Source organism: Tenrec ecaudatus, chromosome 17 (genome assembly GCF_050624435.1).
Source record: "Tenrec ecaudatus isolate mTenEca1 chromosome 17, mTenEca1.hap1, whole genome shotgun sequence".
NCBI classification, from domain to species: domain Eukaryota; kingdom Metazoa; phylum Chordata; class Mammalia; order Afrosoricida; family Tenrecidae; genus Tenrec; species Tenrec ecaudatus.
The window spans coordinates 9,350,001-9,374,000 of NC_134546.1; the positions used below are offsets into that span (position 1 = coordinate 9,350,001).

Sequence of the window (24,000 nt, forward strand, 5' to 3'; positions counted from 1 at the left end):
CATAAGAAAAGTTTGAAATGGGGTGAAAAGATTGCTAAACAGTTTCAATGTTTCACCCTAAATCCTATTTATTCAGTCAAGAGCTGATCAAGCTGACAGTGAAATACCTAGTCTACCCAACCTTTAAAGATAATGTAATTTTATTTTTTATTTTCATTCTGTCTCTGTGGCAAGTGAATAGGTGCACTTTGGTAATCCTCGCCTCTGGACAATCACACCCCCCCCCTTTCTGAATGCCTAATCACAGAGCAGCGCTTCCTGTCTAATGGTGAAGGGGGGCAGTCCCGCTCCTTCTCCTAGCTCTCCTACAAAACCGAAGGATTTCATGGGTCATTTTGAGAACCGAATTCGGTGAAATATTAACCCTATTAAGTACAAAACCACTACCCCCTCCCCTTTTATTTCCGTTTCATTTTTACATGAGTTAAATTTTACTTAGGCCAATTAATAGAAGACTGGTTACCAAGTCTAAAACATTGAATATAACGTGAGTACAATATATTGTGCTCCATGGAATCTGGTGTTTTATTTGTTTATTTTAATGAAAATACGATGTTTTGTCTGTTATAACCATTGTTACAAATGATGCAAACTTCCATTATTCAAAAGAATACATTTTTAAATTTTTGTTAAAGCTTTTTCCCCATGCAAAACATGTAATAGACAATATGTTTTTTAACTAGAAAGACTCCACAGTTTATTTTTCCACAATTGAATAAAAATATCTAATATTATGAAAGGCATCCTTGGGTGGGTAATGGTCTCAGCAGCTCTGCTGACAGTTTCCCGTGTTCTAATGCACCTTCACAAATCCATGGCATCGTTTTCTTGGCTAAAGTAATGTCAGCCGGTGACATTTGCGGCAAGTATCAAAAGGACCCCCCATGGCAGCCATTTTTATTTGATTCTTAAGATCCAAAGGCTGCTGACAGAACAATTGAATCAAGTTGGGGATTGGAGAAGCTTGATTTTCAAGTTCTCTGAGAAATAAAACTCTAGTCTTTTTCGTTCCCTTCTTCTTAAAAGCAAAAGTCTGCTAGGGGGTTGTAGCTGTGTCACAGCCTCTGGGGTGCCACTGCTGATCACTTTAATTACGACGACTAAGGAGGATAAAATTAAAAGTAGCACCATTGAAGCAGTGGAAGAAAGCTTGCCTAGATGTCGGTGAACTGTGAAATATAAAAATTGCATACCAATACATTTTTATGGAAAGGAAACAAGGGATTACATTACTTATTCTTGAAGAGTTTGTCCTTAAATTGTCAAGTTTTACTTGTGCATCTAGCTATAGCAGATTGTAGACCATTTCAGAGTGATCAGAAAAATAGTGACTTTGGATTCGTCGTCCATCTTTGGATATTTGTGATTCATTGTCTTAAAATATGGGCTCTTTTTGCCCCATAATAGGACTTGAACTTGTTATAGCAAGGAGAAAAGTTTAAATGTGCGACATTCAGCAGTTTTCTCAAAGTTTATGATATAAGGTTGGTAACTTTAGATGTAAATGGATGTAAACAAGCTAGTTTCTTAGCCACTCTCTAGATTCAGTACTGTGAAGGGCACTTGAACCTGTCTGTGTAGCCTAAGTATAAGTTAGGGTGATAAAAAAAAAAAACAGAATAAAAGCAAGTAGGGCCTCTGAAAAATATTCTGAACATAGTCATGCACTACATAGGACAAGGGCTTTGAAATCAAACGCCAATGGTAATTCTTATTATGCCATTAACAAAATGTATGACTTTGGACAGTGTAGTTAGTGTGGGGTTTGGTTCCACATGAAAACCCTGGTGTAGAGCCTTGCTTAACTCAGAAATGTATCTTCCATAAAACTCCAGTCTGTCCATTTTAACTTGACTCAACAGTACTGCCTTGCCCCGGAATCTGACCTACCACTTTTCTATTGCTGGTCTTAGTGGAAAAATTAAAACTGACTTTCTTTGGGCAGGTTTCTACCTTACCCAGCCCCAATCTCACAGAAATCTGACTCCTTCAATTGTGTTGTTTGCTTAGACCACAAAGGCAAATGAAAGCTACTGAAGCTTCCTATAGGTCACATCGTTCAAGTAGACTTTTTAAATGACGGTAGCTTCTGAGTTTTCCCCTCCAGTGAAAAGATTACTTTTTCTCTCAGCAGACATACTGAGCAGATGATTTGTCAACTATGCATCTCTGTCTTCCTTTGATGGTCAACACAAACAGAAAAAACACATTCCTGCACTTGTGGGGGGGGGGTGGTCTCTGCAAACCATCCCTCTCTGAAGGAGCCAGTGTCTGGGTTTGAGTGGCTCGCCCTGCGTGCTCTACTGAGCCAAGTCCTCACTACGGTCCAGTCCTTCTGTTCCTGGGATGGAAGCAAAGTGGTTGTTTGAAGATTTTAAAAATGCATAGCTTCGATTGCTGATCAGCCCTTAACTATCACTGCAAACCCCAACTTTCAGTAGAGTATATACATATTTGAATGAAATCATTTTACTCACAATGAATTTGGACATTTATACCATTAATTAAACTAAAACCGATTGCTTAATCAATTGCTATAATTAGTCGTTTCCGCTGTGATCTTACCAAATTGGCTTCTATTTTCACAGTTGGTTCCCCTGGTCTTAAGGGAAGTGAAAGGTGAGAACACAAACATTGCAGATCTGGCACCCCACTGGAGAGCTCTCGGCCCAAGCAGAGCTGTCTCTGTGGTATTAGGACATTAGTAGAAAAGTAAATCAAGGCAATCTGATAGAGAACTGGAATTCTGTCAATCAGGCTCAAGATTTTGTGCTGTGTCCATAAACTTTGTTTACTATAGGGTTTTATGAGTTGTAACCTGCCCTTGCAGTCTGTTAATGAGGCTAAATCTTGCTACTTGAGAATTGAATTACAGCACACCTCTGGGCTAATGGTTATAAACAGAAAGTCCCATTAGGGCTGCATTCTGATTTGTTCATTTGCATTTTTCTATTGTATAGAGAACAATGATGGGTAAATAGCTACAAACAAACAATTTGCATGGAAATTGATAAAGTGTCCTTAATTAGTATTTAGAGTTGGATTTATTAAGGATTGCTTGCTGTAAATTGCACTCTTGGTAAGCTCTCGGAAACATTTGCAGATGGGGGCAGTATTGTTGGGAGGGGAGAGGAGGTGGTCTAGCTTGTGAGGGAAAAGAAAAAGATCTCCCATTTTATATTCAGGAAGCTAGAGTCATTTATTTCATTTTAACTCTGTTAAGATGAGCTAAAACCACTTCATCTTAGGGTGAATCACTAAAAATTCCAGCGCTTCAAAAATTTATTATTCATGCAGTGAAATTCACTTAAAACCTAGTTGCCTGTGGCATATCAAATAATGGTTTTTATTAGTGCTCTTAACTTTTATTAAGTTTGAAAGATGAAAGTTTAGTAAAAGCTTCATTTTCCTCAGTTGGTTTTGTCATTTGATACTCTGGGGATGGAGTAGTTGGGTTCAGGGTAAGGACTCTGAAGTCAGACAGACCTGGGCTGGACTCCTGGTGCTGACATCACTTCTATCTGTGTGACCTTGTGAAGCTCAACTTGAATACTCTCACTAGTAAGGGGAGCCTATCGAAATTCGATGCGATCCTGCATGTAAAGCACTTAGCACAGAGAGCTCTGGAGGTGGCACGGCTATCGGCACCACCATCATCAGACCTGCATGTTCTTTTATTGCCGGGATATTGTGCACGTTTAGGTTTAATGATAGTGAACTAGCGTTTCTGTATATTATTCTTCTGTCTTCAGTCTCATCCTGCTTACTGCCTACTGTGCCTCTACCTACAGATAAATTTGTCTTCAAATATTAAAGAAATTTCCCTATATCTGTTCATCTTCTTTTTCTTCCTTTGCCTCTTCCACCCTCTACCTACTACCAGATAGCCTACAGTCTTCTCTTTTCTCCAGATTATTCTCTGCATCTATATGTACACAAATATTTGTTGTGCCAAATGGTAAGGTGTGGTTAATGCTCTGGATATTATTCTGCAACCTTTCCCCCAGCTTTATATCTGATTGACTCAATACTGCCCTTTAGACTCAACGTGGCATCTGGTTGTTGTCATTTTGTTGTTGTCGTTCGTGGTAGTTGACTGGTTGGTTGTTGTTGTGTGTTGTTAGCTGATTTGTTTTCATACTGTGGCTTGTTAAAGGGGCCAGGTTAGTTGTCCTGAATATCCTACCTTGAAATCGGTTTGATTGTTTCCTTGATGTGTCATTTAACATGTTTCTATATCCTCTACACTAGAAATTATACCAGAAAGCCTTAATGGATTCACTGTGAAACATTTTAGAATAAAAAGTTCCCAGAAAAATTCCATTATCTTTTCATCCCATTTTTCCATGAATTTTTTGAAACTCATATAGTTAGTCCTGGTGGAGCTTTGGACAGTTAACCACAGGCTGGCGCTTCAAACCCACCATCCACCATGTTCCAAGGGAGGAAAAGGAGGTTACCTCGTCTCATAAAAGATTTTTAGTTTCTAAAACCCCACCTAAAGTTGGTACGGGTTGGAACCAACTCAACGGCAGTGGGCAGGTCATGTGGATAATGGGATTCACATTTAAAAAAACAAACAAAAACCCACATCTTGTCTGGTTGAGCCAGCAATAGTGGTACTAAAGCTGAATACCAGATTAGATGTTAACCCTGATCCCTCCTTTTATACCTTGCCTATTTCCTTGCGACTAGAATGTAATCATTGCGTGTGTTGGTTAAGCGTATGTTCCATTTACTACTGCTGTACAACAAACCATCCTTAATTTAGTGGTGGGAAAGACACCCACGGAAAGCTGTCATCGTGTTGCTGTGCTCACAGATTGTGTGGGGCAGGAGTTCCAAGAGGCACGATAGAGATGCTTTTGCTCTGCTCTACATTGTCCTGAACCTCAATTCCAAGGACCAACAACTAGTTGGTCAAAATGGCTGCAGGAATCTCTTTCCTATATCTGGCTCCGGAGCCGAGATGACTCAAACCCAGCATGACAGTTGGGTACCTAGTCAGAGTTTTGAAAGCATGAGTATCCAAAGAAATGGACGGAAGGGTGCACACAGTCCCTGGAGCCGAGCAGATTCAAGCATTAGTCTGCATGTCCTGATGACAGAGTCGCCCAGTCACAGCACAAGGCATGTGGATTAGGCGGAGGGGGCTTTTATAGCAACCTGGGAAAAGACAGTTGTGCCGTAGCATAATGCGAATACCCTGCTCCCCATCAGACATTTACCTCGGAGCTTTCATAACAGTTGACAATCTCTCAGAATCAATCTCTTGGTTATAACTTGCAAAGTGATATTTTTTATCATTCTGTCACTCCTTTTGCATTTATTAGTTGGCATTGTTTTGTAAAGTAAAGCTTGCTCTCATTGATGGACTATTTAGTCACCCTAAAATTTAGTTCCTACTGGAGAGACAAGATAATTGCTTGATTCTTTTCCTTTAATTACTAATTTTCACAAGTTATTTTAACAGCGGCCTCAAATGGTAACAAATGAGTTTTTCCATTCTTCTACTTCTTGAATATCATAATGAACTCATGAATTTTCATTGATTCAATGTGTGATTTCATTGATTAAATTCACTCTTGTCATTGTTCTTTTTGATACTGAAATTGTCCCAATTTGTCCATTGGGACTTTAAGGCTTGTGCTTGGGTCCATTTGACACCCCTCCTAATCTACCCTTATTAATTTAGACAGCTTTCTTGTAGCCATCTCAAAAATCTGTGAAAGAATTGACTAGACTCGAGCTCCATGCATCTAGTTCTGTGTGCCTCTGTCTCTAAAGGCCTTTTCACCAAGTTTGATCACCCTTTCTTAAAATTTTAGACTCATTAACCTCTAACACTTACTACAGTTGATTACTCCCTTTTTTCTTGAATGTCTCTTCAACTTTGGCTCTCTGCCCTCCCCCTATCCAAATTAGTGGTTCTCAACCTGTGGGTCGCGACCCCTTTGGGGGTTGCACTTCCATTTCACAGGGGTTGCCCGTCATAACAGTCGCAAAATGGCAGTGATGAAGTAGCAACGAAAATACTTTTATGGTTGGGGGGTCACCACAACATGAGGAACTATATTCATGGGTCGCAGCATTTGGGAAGGTTGAGAACCACTGATCTAAATAGAAATGTTTTCCACATTTCACTCAATGGCCACCCTTTCTGTCTTCAGTGTATCTTCAGGTTCTTCTTATATCTACCTACCTGTAACTTGAGCGCCAGCTCTGTATTCATAATCTGATTATTCTAAAGCCAGTTTCTGTTTCTGCACATTTGATTATGGTCTGTACTTTCCCAAGTACCTCATATCTGTTCGCCAAAGTCCTGCCAGCTCCTCAAACCCACTCTGTCTTACCCTAAGCTTCCTTTCCCTCTCTGCCTTTTCTATTTTGATTATTACTGTCATAATTCTTTAAATTGTCCGAGCTTTAAATTTCTGAGTTGCTGTTTTCCCCTTTATCTCATTGAATCGTTTACCAAGAGTAGATAAAGGTACCAGTTTTACCTCTAATTATATTTTTATACCTGCCTCCTCCCATTGTTGATATCCTGGATCTCACTACAGCGCTGTTATAAGAATCTTCCAATTAGTCGCTTTCCAGTCCCACTAATCAAACCTACCTTCTATATTGTTGCTAAGTTACTCATCTCAGATTCATCTCTAGTCAGTCATTCTCCTAAGGAAAATAAACACCTTTAAGTTGGCCCCAACTATCTTTAGAATAAAATACAAGCACTTCGCCCCGTTGTGCATGGCTTTGTAAAGCTACCTACCAACTTAGGACTTTTTTCTTGGCTTGTTTTTCTATCACTGTGTTGCCCTTTGCTGGTTAAAACTGCACTATATTCTTTCCCATCATAGATTCTCTTGTCTCTCCTTTTAGCACTATTCCTACTTCTTACCTGTCCCCCAGCCCCGTTGCTGCCCTTTCAAATCCTACTCATCCTTTGGGCCTAACTAAAAAAATGAATATTTGTCTTGATGCCTTCTGGTTGTGTCGTGGTTACATGTCAGACATCGGCCCTCGTGGTCAGTAGTTCAAAACCACCAGTAGCTAGGTGGGAGGAAAAACTGGGCTTTCTCCTCCCGTAAATACTTGCAGTCTCAGAAAGCCATGGGGGCTCGCTGTGAGTCAGCACTGACTTGATGGCAGTGAGTGTGGATGTACCTTCTGATTGCCTCGCAACCAAAAATATTCTTGCCTGCTTTTGAACTCTTGCAGTGTTTTGATGCGTACGTCTTCATGGTGGCAGTCGTATCTCCCCTTGTATATAGTTAACTTTTGGAGAGCTTAAATAGTAAGTTATTCATGCTGCATTCTTCTGTTGTACCCACCTAGCATGTTGCCAAGGTATGTAGTAAGAATCAAAGGTGCAAAGATAACTCCGGCTTTCAAGTCACAGGACTCTAGTGGGAATGAGGAATCTGTCCAGATTTCAAAAGTAATTTGACAAGTATTGTTCAGTAAATAAATACCCACATACAGAGTACTCCACTCCCAGCAGGTCATTCCACCAGGAGGAGGGAAGGATAGTCAGATGGAGGCTTAGTGAATTTAAACTGAATCTTGAAGAAGGAGTAGAAGTTAAATAAGATGAGAGAACATTCCATGAAGGGGAAATGACATTGATAACCACAGATGCATGAAACTACACGATGCAAGCAATTCTGTTAAACAGATATGAGCATTGGTGGGGGTGGGGTGGGCTAAGGGGAAATAACCCTGCAAAGGTATCTTGGGCTAAATTATTAACAGCTTTGATTTGGTATAATAATGTCTTAATTTATATGTTTTCTTGTTTATAAAGCAGATTCATATTGATTGTGTTTCATAATGACAGTTTTTTAGTAGGCCAAAGCAATTCTAGTTCTTCTCTTTAGCTTTTTGTTATTTCATATATCAGGAACAACATTCAATTCTACTTTTCTCAATATCACAGGAGAGAGGGAGCTATCAAATATAATCTCATACCACTATTGGATTATTATTGTTATTAATTTTTAAATCAGAATTGTATAACTGACATACTATCCCTACCTCTACTCAAGCACCCCACAAATGCTTACCATTTCATGTATTTATCAATGTAATCTTATCAGCGTTTTCTGTTATCAAAGATGTCTATAACTGCTTTTATTAGAAACTAGCAAGTTAAATTCTATTCTTAAAATCATGTTAATGGAAATTCTGTTGTGTGATGACTCTTTTCTATAAGAAGTCTGATTATTTTAATAAAAGTAGTTTCTGAGTAATTATATTGCCAAACATTCTTTGAAAGCTAGTTTGAATTTTCAATGGACATTTTTGTACAATAATTTGTAAATGCTAAAATAATAATAATGTGATTCTAGGATGTCTTTTAAAAATGGTGTGACATCCAACTGATATAGAGCATCCTATTTGTAATGTGGGCCAAGCACCATGCTGTAAACCAGTTACTATCATGATGATCAGATTGAAAATGAAATTGCATTTCTGTCAATTACTGAGTTGGCAACTGTTCAATATATCTTAGCAGCAAGATGAAGAGCGACGTCGGCAGCTGAGAGAGAGAGCTCGTCAGCTAATAGCAGAAGCTCGATCTGGAGTGAAGATGTCAGAACTTCCCAGCTATGGCGAAATGGCTGCAGGAAAGTTGAAAGAAAGGTCAAAGGCATCTGGAGGTGAGTTAAAGAATCTTGTATCATATTCTACAGACAACCCAGAAATCTGCAGTGGACCTTTGGGGACTTTTTATTTGTACTTCAAAATGTTGCATCAAATACACAAAGTTTCCAACCTACCGATACATTGCAGAAAGCCAAAAGGAAGCATAGTAAATCAGATGGTAACTTGCTATTTTCCAAATCAGTTTTGGTTTAATTTTTATCTTGAGAAGTACTTTCTTAGCACACCATTTTTGTTTTTTAAAGAAAATTCATACATAGCTTGGTTTGTAATATATCAGAATATCTCCTTAATTGTACTAAGAATATGTTTTAATCAAGTCTGCAATGTCTAACTGGTGAGTTTTTAAAATGACGGATTTTCATTGTGAAGTAGATCTTTAGAAAGTTGCTTCAACAGTGTTCTGACATTATAGCCTGACACAGAAGAATTTTTCATATATTGGATACATCTTATTGTGTAATATACTACTGTTATCATTCGAGTTGCAATACTTCAACAAAGTGAGCTGCAAGATACCAATTAAAATTCTCTGGTTAGGGTTGGACAAATCCGTGCCCTTAGCAGTGTCTTCTTCTTGGCCTTATTCTACCAGGCTCTTCTTCAGTCTGTACTGTTCAGAGATAATTCTAAACTTGCTCTTGGGACAAGGACATAAAAGAGAGGTTTGATCTTGGTGCTTAATTTGGGCATCTTATTTTGGAAGCTGATTGTCATTTAAGAAAATTAATACATTGAAGAGATCCGGAAGTTGTTTTGTTTCCTTTTTAAAGATATTTATCTACCACAGCATGCCATATACTTGGCCTGGATTTTTCTTAGCTCGCCCTGACGCATAGGGACCCCAGTAAGGTCTCCACTCACTGTCACTGAGTTGATTCAGATGCAGAGTGGCCTTCTAGGATGGGGTCTTTCCAGACTGCAGATCTTTATGGGAACAGAAAGCCTCATCTTTTGTCCTGTGGAGTATCTGGTGGGTTCGAATGGCTAATCTTGTAGTTAGCAGCTGCCCAATGCATGAGTCACTGTGTTACCAACCCTCCTTATTAAGAACTTAATGAGAGGTAAGCTCTTTCTACATTAACGATCATTTTCTTCAAGGTGAAGGAAAATGGATTGCCATTATTTCTAATTGACTCTATCTAATGCCCGTAGTATCTAACCTTCCATCCCATAAATTTGAAAGCTTCGTACCCCAGTAATATTGTATCTGTTACTATGGTCTTCTAAGAACGTTTATATTTTAGTTAAATCCTTCATCTTCCCTTTTCTATTTCCTGTCATTTAGGATTCCTATTGAAATTTCTATACTATTTCTCTACTGCAGTTTTATATGACATCAGTAACTACTCATGATTATATTTGCATCATGCTATAATAATGTGCTTTATCATTAATAACATATTACTTACTTGATACCATAAAAAAATTCTAGATTTTAAAGTAAGTTTTAGAAGCCTCCCTCCTTTATTTCTGGTTGATAGAGAACTCCCAATTCCTGTATTGTATTTTTCCCCCAGACAGACTTTCATAAAGCGTCCGATGCATCCTCTCGGTGGCATCAGAAAGCCACTGAGGAGACTAAGAATAAGGTGGCGGCACACCAAAAGTCATTGCCATCAGGTCTACTCTGAGTCAGCACCTGCAACCTAGTGGGACAGAGCAGAGTTGCTCCATAGGGTTTCAGAGACTGTGAATTTTTACAGAAACCAAATGCCTTATCTTGTTCCTCCTAGAGTAGCTGGTGGGTTTGAACCTCCAACCTTGCAGTTAGCAGTCCGTCCAGTGCTTAACTTACTGCACCACAAGGACTCCTTGGAGCCTAGTGTCTTAATGCCCTCCTCCCCCCCCACCCCAGTTGTGTGCAGACAATTATGCTAAGTGGATTGGAAACCCTGGGACAGCTAAGAATGTAAGCATATTAAATAATGGTGGAGGATGGGTTGTTTATGTATTTGGTCCTCCCCTATAATCTCACCATAGCTGAGGTCAAATCAGGATTAGATTAGCTGTACATAGTTTTGTCAGTTTGGAGACCCAAAGAATAGGTCCCTTCCCTGCTAATTAGGGAAATTAAGTAATTAGGGAAAGGAGACACCTGGATTCCCATTTTCAACAGCCACAAAGAAAGGAGAAACGTGGACTACGTGGGGAGCTCATAAAGGAGGAGTGCACAGCAGCTGGGGAGAGCAAGGTGAGATGAAGAGACGGTGTTGGGCAGATAACTGTGAGCGCTGCGGAAGCATCTAGGATCTATTCCCTAAGGGTATCCAAGTGGCCAAGGTCCACTGCTCCCATGGGACACAGTTACCTTAGATGCTGGAAGCAGTAGCATGATCACAGAGTGGGCTCTCAGAGCTGAGTTTGACATAGCACCAATGGAGTGAGCCTATCCCCTGCCCTCAGCAGTCTGTGGTTCAGACCTAGTCTGCTCCAGCCTCATGGTTAAAGTGACGTTAATGAAGCTGAGGGTGCAAAGAAAGAAGCGAACACTTCCACCTGAAATTCAGTCATTCATGCATAATGCACTGATCTGTCACGCAGTGCCACCACTGGGCTAGACCAGGATGCAGCGAACTTTTGCTGTAAGAGACCCCAGTAAACAGTTTATGCTTTGCAGAGTGTATGCCCTTGTATGTAGCCAGGAAGCAGTCTTGCATGATAGATAAGTGGATAGGTGTGACTATTCCACACCCCAGAAGACACTGAGCTGGGTCTGGCTCCTGATCTGATCATTGCAATGTAACAAATTAGAAATTCACTCAGATTCATAGGTGGCTAACTTGTGAGAAATGTCCCTATATGATTGATAAGTTAGAACAGTTAGCTAATGTCTACTCTTTAAATAACCCATAGGGCCCCTATAGGACAGGGTGGAACTGCCCCTGTGGGTTCCTGAGACTGTAACTCTGTGGGAGTAGAAAGCCTCATCTTTCTTCCAGCCGAGTGGCTGGTGTCTTCAAACTGTTGATCTTGTGGTTAGCAGTCCAACCTGTGTCAGTTGGCATTAACTCGACAGTACCAAGTTTGGGTTTTTTGGTCTTCCACTGACTAGTGAAAGTAGTAGTCGTCAGGTCTGTGAAAGGCAGTTTGCTCGGGGGTAGTGTGGAAGACGAGATAAATAGTTTGGGACAAGTTGACATAGAGTAGTAGAATAGGGTGACAAAGAAGAGGATATTGTAAAGAAAGGACAGAATGATACAATTACAATACTAAGATTAGAAGCACAACCTGGGCAGTGTCTTGAACATGATCATCACGCAGCCCCATTTCATGAGCTTACATGAAAGCTTGCTTTTTTTGATGTTGTCAAGTAAAAGCCAACTTTATCAAGGAATGGAAACAATATGCTTGCAGGAGAAGTTTCTTAGCTACGTGGTGCCCATAGAAAATACTGCTACCAAGCATATCTAATTTTTATGTAAGAACAGACTCATACCTGTCCTGGCTTATACTCATCCTCCATTAACATACTTGTAGGGATTAGGACTGAATCAGGTGATATTAGGGTGTACAATGTGTGTGCAAATACACACATGCACGCATGCACACACACATATGTATATAGATTTAATTTCTGCATCATTTTGTAGACATTTGCCTGTAATGGCCTCATTTTGAATCTTCATTCTAACTGTGACAAACTTGTAAGTCCATTCTATTATATTTATCCTACGAGGCAGAGGTATTAGGAGGAAAGTTTGGTGTTTTATTTTTAAATTTATGGTATTGTGATCAGAGAATGTGGCTTGAATTTCTGTTTGGGAAATTATTAGTTAATTATCTGCAACCAAATAAATGTTAATTTTTTTCAGATGGCTATGGGATGTAAGGAGTTCTGGTACCTAAGTGGCCGTGCATTAAGTTACTCACCGCAAAGTCTGTGGTTCGAATCCACCAGTGACCAGTGAGAGAAAGATGAGACTGTCTGCTCCCAGAAAGATTTCCATTCTCTGAAACTCTAGGGAGACAGTTCTTCCCTGTCCTGTAGGATCCCAGTGAGTTCGAATTGACTCAGTGGCAGGGAGGGTTTTTGTTTTGTTTTTATGGATAGCTCCATAGAACAGCAGTTCTCAACCCTGTGGGTCGCGGCCCTTTGGGCGGTCAAATGACCCTTTCACAGGGGTCGCTCGATTCTTAACAGTAGCAAAATTACAGTGATGAGGTAGCATAAATAATTTTATGGTTGGGAGCTCACCACAACATGAGGAACTGTATTAAAGGGTCCCAGCATTGGGAAGGTTGAGAACCACTGCCATAGAAGGTGGCAATCTTGTTTTCATTGTGAATGAATAAATGTGTGTTTTTTTAATTTGCTCATGAAAGTAGGTATGTTTCTGCGTAGTAATAATTATTGATTCCGTTACAGTGAATTGATTTACATAAATGAATCAAAATAAAATCTTATTGGCCTTCCGTATCTTTTATTTTGTTTGGATTAATAAGGAGCCCCAGTGGTGCAGTGGTAAAACGCTCTGCTGGTAACTGAAAGGCTGGCAGAAGCTTGGTGGTTCAAGCCCGTCATCCTGCCACAGGAGGAAGACTGGCTGGGTGCTTCTGCAAAGCTTTGCAGCCCTGGAAAGCCCGGCAGGAGGGGCCTACTCCGCCCTGTCAGATTGCTGCGGGCTGGGATCGACTCCATGGCAAAGGGCTCGCTTTTCTGGTTTAATGTCAATTAAGAATATGTTCTAATATTTGCATATGAGCTCAAAAATAAAAATTCGGAGGATAGCGCAGGGTGACGTAGTGTTTCCTTCTGTTAGGCAGGGTTGCTATGAGTGGGAGCTGGCCTGCTGGTACCAGACAGCAATACTTATATTGTGTACTGGATCTCTAATTTCCTTTTTGCTTTGCTAACACCTACTGAGTTTTCCGTGGTTAACCATAGAGATTCTCTTTTGGTATCTAGTATTTTAAGCTCATATACATGAAACATAAGCCTATGTATGCAGATACACACAGCCGTGCACTTTCGTTCTACGAGAATGCTTTTGAAGCATTTCCACAGGTGTTAAGAAATGTGCCACAGTAACTGTTGAAAAGAATTCAAGGTTTTGTCATGAAACTGAAGCCAGTGAATGGGAAGAAAGTGGAATTCTTAAGAAGACTGGAGCTGTCTGGGAGATCAATTTTTACTCTTGCCCTCCCAGATAGTAATCCCTTTATCTAAGGTTAGCACTGCATACATAAACATTGAGCTAACCCACCCTGCATTATTGGAAGAGTGGTAGTGGAGATAGAGATTTCATTGAGCTGGAGATTCAAATGGGTGGCCCCTGTTTAACATCACATAGGCACTGGCGTCATATAAGTGGGTCACGAAAAGAACTGCAATTTTCTGCCTATCACTGGACCCTGAAAATACCCACATCTGGCCATGTTTCCAGACTCAGATGTTTCCACGGCAGTGCCTTCCTTCTCGTTCCTCAGGTTAGTGTGTCAGTGTAGGTTTCTCTTTCATCTTTTGCTTCCCCAGTATCCCTCTCCGTTACCCAGAATCCAGTCCGTTTCAGATTGCATCACACCCACTTCTAACTCTCTGTCTCTCCAGGTTTGTCTCCTTAACTATTTGCATGGGATTCTTAAGTGTCTGACCTGCTTTTCATGCCTCCCGCCTTTCTCTTCTCCAGTTTGGCCTCTAAGTTAGCAATTGTGCATGAGGGTTGGAGTCCCTTGGACAGTACCCATATGTAATCTCTAAGACGTAGCAAGGCATAGCAGAATGTAAACAAGAGTAACAGTATAGGAATGATATGGAAGCTGCTCTGATTTAATAACGGCATAAGCTTCAGTACTTATTACTACTAATTAGTTTATACATACCTCTCAATTGATTGTGATAAGACATTATGGTTGAAAACTACTTACACTGATTATTAAATTAATCCTCCAAATCACAGTGCTGATCATGTTAAAGTCTCAGTGAGACTCATCTTATTCCCGGGAAGCCAGGCTGTAGTTAGTCTCCCTCAAGTCATTTTCCACACACGGACCCCATGTGCAGAGTGGAACTATACCATACAGTGTCCATGGGTGTGACCTTTTAGAAGCAGATCTTCCAAGACACCTCAGAGTGAGTTTGCGCCACCAACCTTTCAACTAAGAGTCAAGCATGAACATACCTCCCTTCCTCTGAAGTGCAGTTCAGACTTTTCAGTCTGACCTTCAGGGCTGTCTATAGTTTCACCTTTCTTATCTTGTCTCCCTCTCTGTGCCCCCCCACCCATTATATGCCTTTAATTAAGTCATGTTTGAGACAAATAGTACTTTGTAGTCTTCTCTTAGCATAGCCTACCCTTTTCTGCTTTCATGCCAGTAATGCCCTTCCCTCAGTTGTACCTCTTGAAAGCTGGGATGTCTCTCTCAAGACCCAAAGTAAAAGTTAACTCTTCTAAGAAGCAGTATCCAAAGCCATTGGCAAAGAATAATCTTTCCATGGTCTGAATTTGCATCATCGCTTACACTTTCCCGGTGACACTTGCCAGTCAAGCCACTCGTTTATCAGCTACCATTATCCAACATTTTACATTTATGGAAATAGTTTTAAAAAGAGAACAATTTTGCATATTACCAATGTGTGATTTTCTGAAATGGACTGTGGTGATGATTGCACAACCCTTTCCTTAATGATTGAACTAGTCCATTGTTTGCTACATGAATTATCTGCCAATCAGAAAGCAGTGCATGTCTGGTAGTAACAAATCCTGAGGTGCTTGAGAGGGAGCGTAGTACCGGCTGTGAAGGTTAAAGTTACGTGTCAGCTTGGCAGGGCACGCTTCTCAGTGGTGTAGCGGTTTTGTAATGATACCGTTTGGCAGCTGTGTAATGATTTAGTCATTTCCACTGTGCTCTGATTAGGTTCTCCATTTTTGTATAGCGCTTACTTTTGCATTACAGCCTGATCTTTGGCATCTAACCATACCAATAAGTGAGGAGTAGGTATGCGGTAACTTGAACTTACACCTTTCAGGCAAAATAAATTCTTGATACCACCCCAGAAGTTTAGCCTGGTTTTTATAAATTGCAAGTACATTACCCAGTCATTGTTTCTTGAATAGGTAAGTGAATCGTTGTTGCATTTTGTGCTTTCACTGCACTTGGGTAGTGGTGCTCAGCGGAGGGTGGTGGGCGACAACAAAGAACTGCACCCCCCTGGACACTGTGGGTAGTGCACTCTCTCCCTGGCTTAGAGCCATACTGAGGCAGCACTTAGAATACTCATTTATTTAAACTACAAAAGTATTTAGAGGATTACTTATGAAGACAATGATGTTGAAGGTGTTCACTTTTATGAACTGGGTCAAATAATTGTGCACCATGGATTAGAAAAACCATCTCACAGATTGCACTTGAAGGATGTTGCCAAGTGGATGCCCTCGCTAGTTGTTTGAGAGGACTTGGGGGTGTTCTTATCTGTGTATTCCCACCCCTACCCCAGGGCAGTTTGCAGTCACTTTTTACTTTTTGTATTGGGAATGTTAACTAAATGTTGAACCTATTATTCTGGATATTAATGCACAGTTCAGTATTTACTAAGAAGTTGAGTTGGTTAAAAATCAAACACAAAGGTCTACAAGGAAAAGGATTAAGCCAAAGCTAGCACTTTACAACTTCTCAACTAGAAAAATCTTAGGAATATCTCACTATTAATAAAATTACACAGTCAAAAAGAAAGTGTAGGGTAGAAGGGATGGGGTATTCTTCAATGCTCAGGGTTAGACACCTATTTCTCAAAAATGCACTGTCAACAATAGAATTTAAAGCTAAACCTCACATACTCAAATCAAATGTATGGAGTTCAAAATTAGAAAAATTTATCACTAGAACTAGAGAGGAGAAATATATATAATAGAAATCCTTAATGTAAAAAAATTAAGATTCAATAATTATGACCTAAAGCTATTTCCTGAAGATAGTACATTTAGCTTTCGGTCTTCTAAGATATCTTAGTTGTTTATAAATTTTCTTTTGTATGTGGGTACTATCTTATCTTTTCTTGTCTCTTATTCTAGCCATAATGCATTTATGATAACTTATTAATAGCACAAAATCATTCGTGTTTTCATACAAATGACATAAATGAAGTTACAATGTTATATAAAGTAGTTTATGAATTTACATCTAATAAATTATGGAAATGTAAAACTTATAAACATAGATGACATTTTTTTAAGAAGAAATATTATGTGATGACATGTCACCAAACCAACTTTTTTGGTGTGTGTTTGTGCTGTTATCAGAGATGACTAGCGGAATGCATTTTAGAATATATGTGCACGCAGTGAGTGCTCCAGAGGTGGCATGTATGTCACGCAGTGAGTGCTTCAGAGGTAACATATATGTGCACGCAGTGAGTGCTCCAGAGGTGGCATGTATGTCACGCAGTGAGTGCTTCAGAGGTAACATACAGCAAATTGTCAAAACTCTTCATTTGCTTTTATGTGGCAATTCATTTTGATAGATTAATGTAAAATTTGAATGTTAATTTAACCCAATAGTGAAAAAGTGACATAAGACTGTATTCGTTACTTGATTTTCTGTGTCAGGCCTGAATTTGATTAACTGTCATTAAAATAATTTTTCTTTAGTGTTTTAGACAAATGACATAAAGTAGAAATTGCATACTAACATTCTTGCTACATAATGTACTAACATTATTGCTGCATTTTCCTACAGATGAAAATGATAATATTGAGATAGATAATAACGAGGAGATTCCTGAAGGCTTTGTTGTAGGAGGTGGAGATGAACTTACTAACTTAGAAAATGACCTTGATACTCCCGGTAATTCCATATTATAAATATTTGGTGTCCTGCTGCATGGCATACTTGAGAGTTATTTTTTTATTATTATCTCATCAATAATAGTAATTGCGTTATATGACTGTGTTACATCTCCCAAATAATTTCATGTGAATTTTCCTCCCATTAATTTTATGTTTTAAAAAAATATTTTAACATTAAATCTAAAATTAGCAATAACAGCGGACCAGCAAATTATATCTTGTATTCTCATGTAACAAAGATCCACTGTTACACTTAGGTTATATAAGACTATTTTTATACATAAAATACTTGCTTTACTTTGTCCCAGTCTAATTATTGTGATGTGGCCATGGTAAAGTATAGATTGAGTGCATATAGAATATGCCAAAGTACATATAAACCATGGATCAGATTTTCTGACGCAGTTTAAAATTGGTAGGCACCTCATTGCTAGCAAGTTACGCTATGTGTAAGTACAGTTGATTACAATAAGAGGTGTCAGTTGACAACTCCTTGATTGCTGTTAAATTTGTCTTGTATCTTACATCAGTGAATAACATTGATTATCTGACTTTCATAAGTTACTATTGACAGTACAAACATACTTGGTGCTGGTTTTTCATTGTTAAGAGTGTCATAGACGTTGCCTTTATAAGACAGCACTCAGTAAAAGTCCAAAGCTTTGTATGCTTGCAGCGTTCCACAAATGATTATTGGACTAAGTTCTAACAGCAATTAAAAGTCTTCAGTGATGTCTCTCAATCTAAATGTAAAGAGGCTTATTCCTTAACGTTTCTTTTTCCTGTAGGAATCCAAGGGGATGAGGGTCGGCATTCTTTCCCTCAGTCCTTGCCCGCTCCAGCAATGCTAACCTGCTTTGTCTCTTTCCCTGTTTGAAATCATGCTTTTATTTCTCCAAGAAACTATCGACCAGAGTCTTCCTAAATATAAAGAACACCCAAGAAAACGTATTTCCTTTGGTCAATAGCTCCTTCCTGGTCCAATATTAAATTATACTTTTCCTAGGAAGAAGTCAATATGTTTATAATTGTGCAAGTCCAAGAGAACCCTAATATTTTAGGTCATCTAAAAATATTTACCCCCAAATTAGGACTCCTTTTTAATCCTTACTATTTAAAATTCTGTAGAACTTGGATTGGCTTGTTTTTACTTTTTGAAAAATGTTTTTGCTGTCTACCACTCCCTCCACCTTACCCCAGCAATAATCCTGTCCCTACCCCAAAGGCTTTATCGAACTCCAAAAACTAAACTCACTGCCATTGATTTGATGCTGACTCATAGTGACCCTATCGGACAGTGTAGAACTGCCCATGTGAGTTTCTGAGACTGTCACTGTTAGTGGGAGTAGAAAGCCCTGTCTTTTCGATTGTGGAGCAGCTGGTGGTTTCGAACTGGTAGTCCTTTAGAATCACAACCCAGTGTGTAACCACACCGCCGCCACCAGGGCTCCTTGAAGGCTTTATCAGGCCCATTAATATCCATTGCTGTTAGGACATCGACATGTATGCAGAATGGAAGTCCTATTCCACCATTTACAAAAATGTAAGACCAATGGCCATGAGTATCCTGATTTTACAGCTTTTTATGAGGACAGGACAAATTAGCTATTTCTTGAGTGAGGTAAGGAGAATGTTCTAGTTTCAGCTACGGCACCTTGGTTGGTTAATTAACGGAATAGGCTTGACTATGCCCCTTTTTAAAAAACACTCTTCCTACTTTATGTGTGCCAAAAAAGGAAAACACATCTTAGGCTTTTGGATTTGAAGGTAAATAATGTATAGTTTACAACTCTCGAGCATGCCAATTAAGTGTTGGTATGTGCATAGAATAAGTTTTCCAATTCAAATCTATGCTTTCTTCCATGGCAGTAAGAAATAGGGATGCACACTGTCATCCGGAGGCACTTAGAATATATTATGATTTTTATCCTTGCTTTATTTTGCCCCAAATTCTTTTTTTAATATTACATAAAAGTCATAATATTTTAATAATACACTGTTGCATTTTTATCTTGATTTGACCATAGTTCATCAGATATTGTTTAAAAGAGAAGCCTGGCAATATAAACTGACCAATTTGCATGAAAATCATGATAATAGCATTTATTAAGAGTCTCTAATTAGAAAACTTATTAATCCTTATGAAAAATATCATTCACCAAATGGTTGGCACGCCTTACAACCATCTTATTAAAGTTGCTTTGAATGAATTTAAGTAGAATTATTTGAGTTTCCATTTGTTTCTGAACTATTTTATTAAAGATGATTCTCTTGGTGATAATAATTTGAGATTATTTATTTTAAAAGTCTTATCCATGTTTTACATAATTTTATATCAATATTTAATGTATTATAAAAGTATGACCTTTACTGCATTTCTGCTTTGTGAGAAGAAAGTATTTATGAACATATATGCACAGTTTCAATGCTAGGTATGTATGGACACACATGAACTTGAACAGTGTGTACATGATTGTCTGGGATCATGTTAGAATTTGTTTTAATGTAGTACTGTATTATGAATTTAATGTACTAGAATAGTTTACACTTTAAAATAGGATAATTTGGAATCAAATGTTTCTTTTACTTTAAATATAAGTAGTTTGTAGTAGCTTGTCTTATTATGTGTAACCTATGTAGTTATTTATACACACACACACATAGTCATAGGCTTTCAGGTAAGCATAGCTACTGAAATGATAACCACTGTAAACGATAACTTCAGTAGGTGTGTTGGCTGTATTCTTTAAGGGGAATAATTTGGGAGATACACTTATATATAGGCAGAAGGAATTTTAGAATGTGTCTGTTCTGATATACGAACTCACAACCCTTTGTCCTTTTCATCTTTCTTTTAAAATGTAGTGATTTTTGTTTTTATAATTTAAGTGATTTATTTCCAATTTACTATAGGGTTAACTTTCATTATGATATATTAGAGTTTTAATTATTATCTTTTTATAATATAATATTAGAAATCTAATCTTTTTGTCATTAATTTTTTAAATCATTTTATTGGGAACTCGTATAATCTTATCACAATCCATACATCCATCCATTGTGTCAAGCACATTTGTACATTTTTTCCCATCATCATTCCCAAAGCCTTTGCTTTCTGCTGTGCAGTGGTTTTTTTAGGGTGCCACATAGAGTTGAGACTAAGTTTATGATGTCACATAAAATCGACATGAAAGTGCCATCTCACTTGGTTACTCGTGGTATTTGCATACTTAACAGAACAAAATACAAAGTTGGTGGACTTGAAGCTGAAGAAGCTCCTAGAAGCTCAGCCACAGGTGGCAAATTCACTTTCCAGTGCTGCCCAGAAAGCTGCAACTGAGAGCTCAGAGCTGGACATGAAGGTACATCTTAACTTGTTCAAAACATTTGCGTGGTATCTATAGATCGCATTTTAGTTTCCACTGGTACTTGATAATCCTAAAATGATTTCTTGCCAAAGTCCTTGCCTATAGATAAAGGAATACTTTTTATTAAACTTCTAATAAGTTAGATATGAATATAATAATCGGTACATAGATACTGTCTTTTCAGAGAACTGCTTGCTTTAAACTCATTAAATTGACATTTCAGATAAAATTAGAGAACATATAGAAACTATTCGGAAATTCTGTAAGTAAGTATATTTAGCTTAAAAAAACATTGTTATGAGAAATCTAGTGTATTTTTTCATCATCCTCAACTTGCTCTCTGCTAAGATGAACTAGGATTTATGCTGTTGATAAGAGTACATCGCACCTGAATTTGGTGATGTGACTGAATACCAGTTTCAAGCTATGTGCCTTTGTTTTGTACCATTATGACTCTGAGCCTTAGACAAAAGCGTGGACGTTGTACGAGTATTACTAGTAGGGCCTGTTTTCTTATTCATGTGGTCTCCACCCAAGCCTCCCTCCTTTTTCCTCGCATTGAGTCATTAATATTTCTCTAGCTTCAGGGCACTTCCAGTCCTGTGTAACTTTTCACCCACCTGCGGACTACGGGACTACCCTGCTGACTGAAAGGATTTCCTTCCCCTAACACAGAGATGCTTTGAAGTCCCAAAACAATGACTTTCATTGCTTTCCCCGCACACTCTCAGGCTCTATAAATCGGTGATGAAAGTGTGTGGCAGCACCAGAGGACTTTTGGTCTCTATCTTTGAACAAAGGAAGCCTGGATCAGGTCTGATTTTTTGCGTTCAATTTAGCTTTCTGCAGTGGATTTAATGCAGAACGAAGCTGGCCTAAGAATACTACAATGGATTGAAAAGGCTAACTGAATTAGTGGGTTTAGAGGAATACATTTGTAAAGTGGCAGAAGTCCCTAGTCATAAAAAGGTTTCTTAAGATGGGATTTGCTGGCTAATCGCACTGATATTTAGCATGTTGCCAGGCCTAAAAAAAATTAGCTGTATTTGTTTGTATTGGTAAAGACTAGACTTTTAGACAATTGGGCAGTTATGATGATGACAGTAGAATTCACATTTCAATAAATAGATTAAAACTAAAAACTGTTTCTCTCCTAACTACAGAGCTAGTGTATTAAAAGCTTACTGTTAATGGTAAATATATTGGATAACTTATTTTTCATGTTCTAGAGATTTTTATCTTCATGTTCAAATTGTTTAAATATGATTAAATGTGGTGGGCTTGTTTTTGTTTTCCAAAAAGCTCTTATGTATAAATTTTTTTTAAGTTATTTATTCCAACAAAAGGTGTATGCCTTAAACAGCTTGCTTTTGTATGGATCTTTTTAGTTAAGATTTAAAACACAAAACAAAACAGTGTTTATAAAGAACATATAGAGTCCATCTGTTCTCTTGAAGCTTTCAGCATTGATTTGGGTTTTTATTTTTCTAATAAAATGCAGTTTACACATTTATAAATGAGGCATTCTGTGTTTGTGGAAAAGGATAAACTGTTACCTTCCCTGGAGGATTCTGTATCCCAGGCCTCCTTGAGGCTAGAGAATAGGCCATTGGAGGGCTCCCTCATTACTGATTGTCTCAATGCAGAGGAAGGGCAAAGTCTTGGTAGCTTTTGATAACCAGTTTCAGCATTCAGCAGGCTTAGCTATTAGTCATGCATCTTAGCCTTTCCCTATTTACTTTCAAAACACTTAATAAAAATAATAAAAGATTAGGTATAAAATGAAATATTTGTTTGGTACACAGCACCTCGGTATCTGCAGCTTCCACACACTGCAGTGGTTCAGTCTTCTGGGATATTTCTTGTTGATGGAACCATTTGAATTTGTTACCAGTATTAACATAGGAAGCCCTGGAAAAGATAATTGTAGTTTCCTTGGCTGTAAAGGGCTTACTTACAAATCTGGCTTTGGAAAGTTGTAGCTGATGAAATGCAGTGCAGTGGGGTAGTATTCTAATCCTACCTTTGAGCCTTCATCCAGTATTAGTGGTTTATCTCAATGGGCATAAAATTAGAAACTAGTTCTTCTTGTCATACAAGTCTGTGGGACTATTACAGCCCGATAGGGCAGAATAGTGGAGAGCAGGAGTGGTGGGTGACATGGCTTTTATTAATTTTTTTAAGTTTTATTTTTTTGACATGGCTTTTAAATGATACATATCATCGACAGAAGACACAAGATTCAGTGTCTAAGACGGAGCCTCCCTTTAAACCATGTTCCCCAAAGTTTTAGATTACAAGCAACAGGACATGTCATAAAATTATGCAGAATGCTTTAAAATCCTTTTCTCTCTCATGAAGTTTCTACTTTAGCAAGTCAGCATGATATGAAATCTGTAGAAGCTGCCTTACTACTGGTTAGTGTCATATGCATAAGAGCAGGACTCTTTTACCATTTGTTGTTTTACTTTTAGAATGGCACAGAAGATCTCCGGGCTGAGCGGTTACAAAAAGCAACAGAACGTTTTAAAACTCCTGTTGTGTTCAGCAAGGATTCTACAGTCAGAAAAACTCAGCTTCAGTCTTTCAGTCAATATGTTGAGAATAGGCCAGGTAAGAACACTTTTTAAACATGTTTTCCTATCTTATGATTTAATAGCATTTAAATATATATGTATATCTATATAGACACACATATGCTGATAATGTAAAGCCACATTTCAATACACAAATATCAAGCTTTACAATAATTTTGCATGTCTTTCTCCTTTTTTAGAGATGAAAAGGCAGAGATCAATACAGGAAGACACAAAGAAAGGAGATGAGGAGAAGACAGCGATAACTGAAACCCGGAGGAGGCCATCAGAAGATGAAGTGCTTAATGTATATTAATTTTTTGTGTGGTTTCATGATTGCTGATAATTCCAAACTGTATGTGGAAATAGTGCCTTTATTTGTTAAAATGAGATGTTAGGTTTTTTAAGATGTCAATCTCCAGTGCATTCAAAGCAGAGTGAGAGGGGTGCACTGTTGAATTAGTCTGCAGTGTGGTGATAATTGTCAGATTAAAAAAATGAATTTTTCAGAGTTCCACAGCCCCAGCTTCCTTGAGACATTTCCATCAGGGCACTTCCCATAAAGAGATTCCAGTATTGATCTACCGGGAGGATTTTAATTAT

The 24,000-nt window shown here is 38.4% G+C and overlaps 1 protein-coding gene across 3 annotated transcripts in view; it reads left to right on the top strand.

Annotated features, from left to right (window-relative positions):
- EHBP1 (EH domain binding protein 1) overlaps positions 1-24,000 on the top strand; it is a 345,289-nt gene that overhangs the window by 269,825 nt on the left and 51,464 nt on the right. For 2 of the 3 annotated variants that reach the window (XM_075535992.1, XM_075535990.1), the window contains exons 15-18: positions 8,516-8,663; positions 20,691-20,815; positions 23,296-23,434; positions 23,598-23,704. In XM_075535992.1, the coding sequence (XP_075392107.1) occupies positions 8,516-8,663; positions 20,691-20,815; positions 23,296-23,434; positions 23,598-23,704 (519 nt within the window). The remainder of the gene's footprint in view (positions 1-8,515; positions 8,664-20,690; positions 20,816-23,295; positions 23,435-23,597; positions 23,705-24,000) is intronic. The other variant, XM_075535993.1, reaches the window with a different exon arrangement.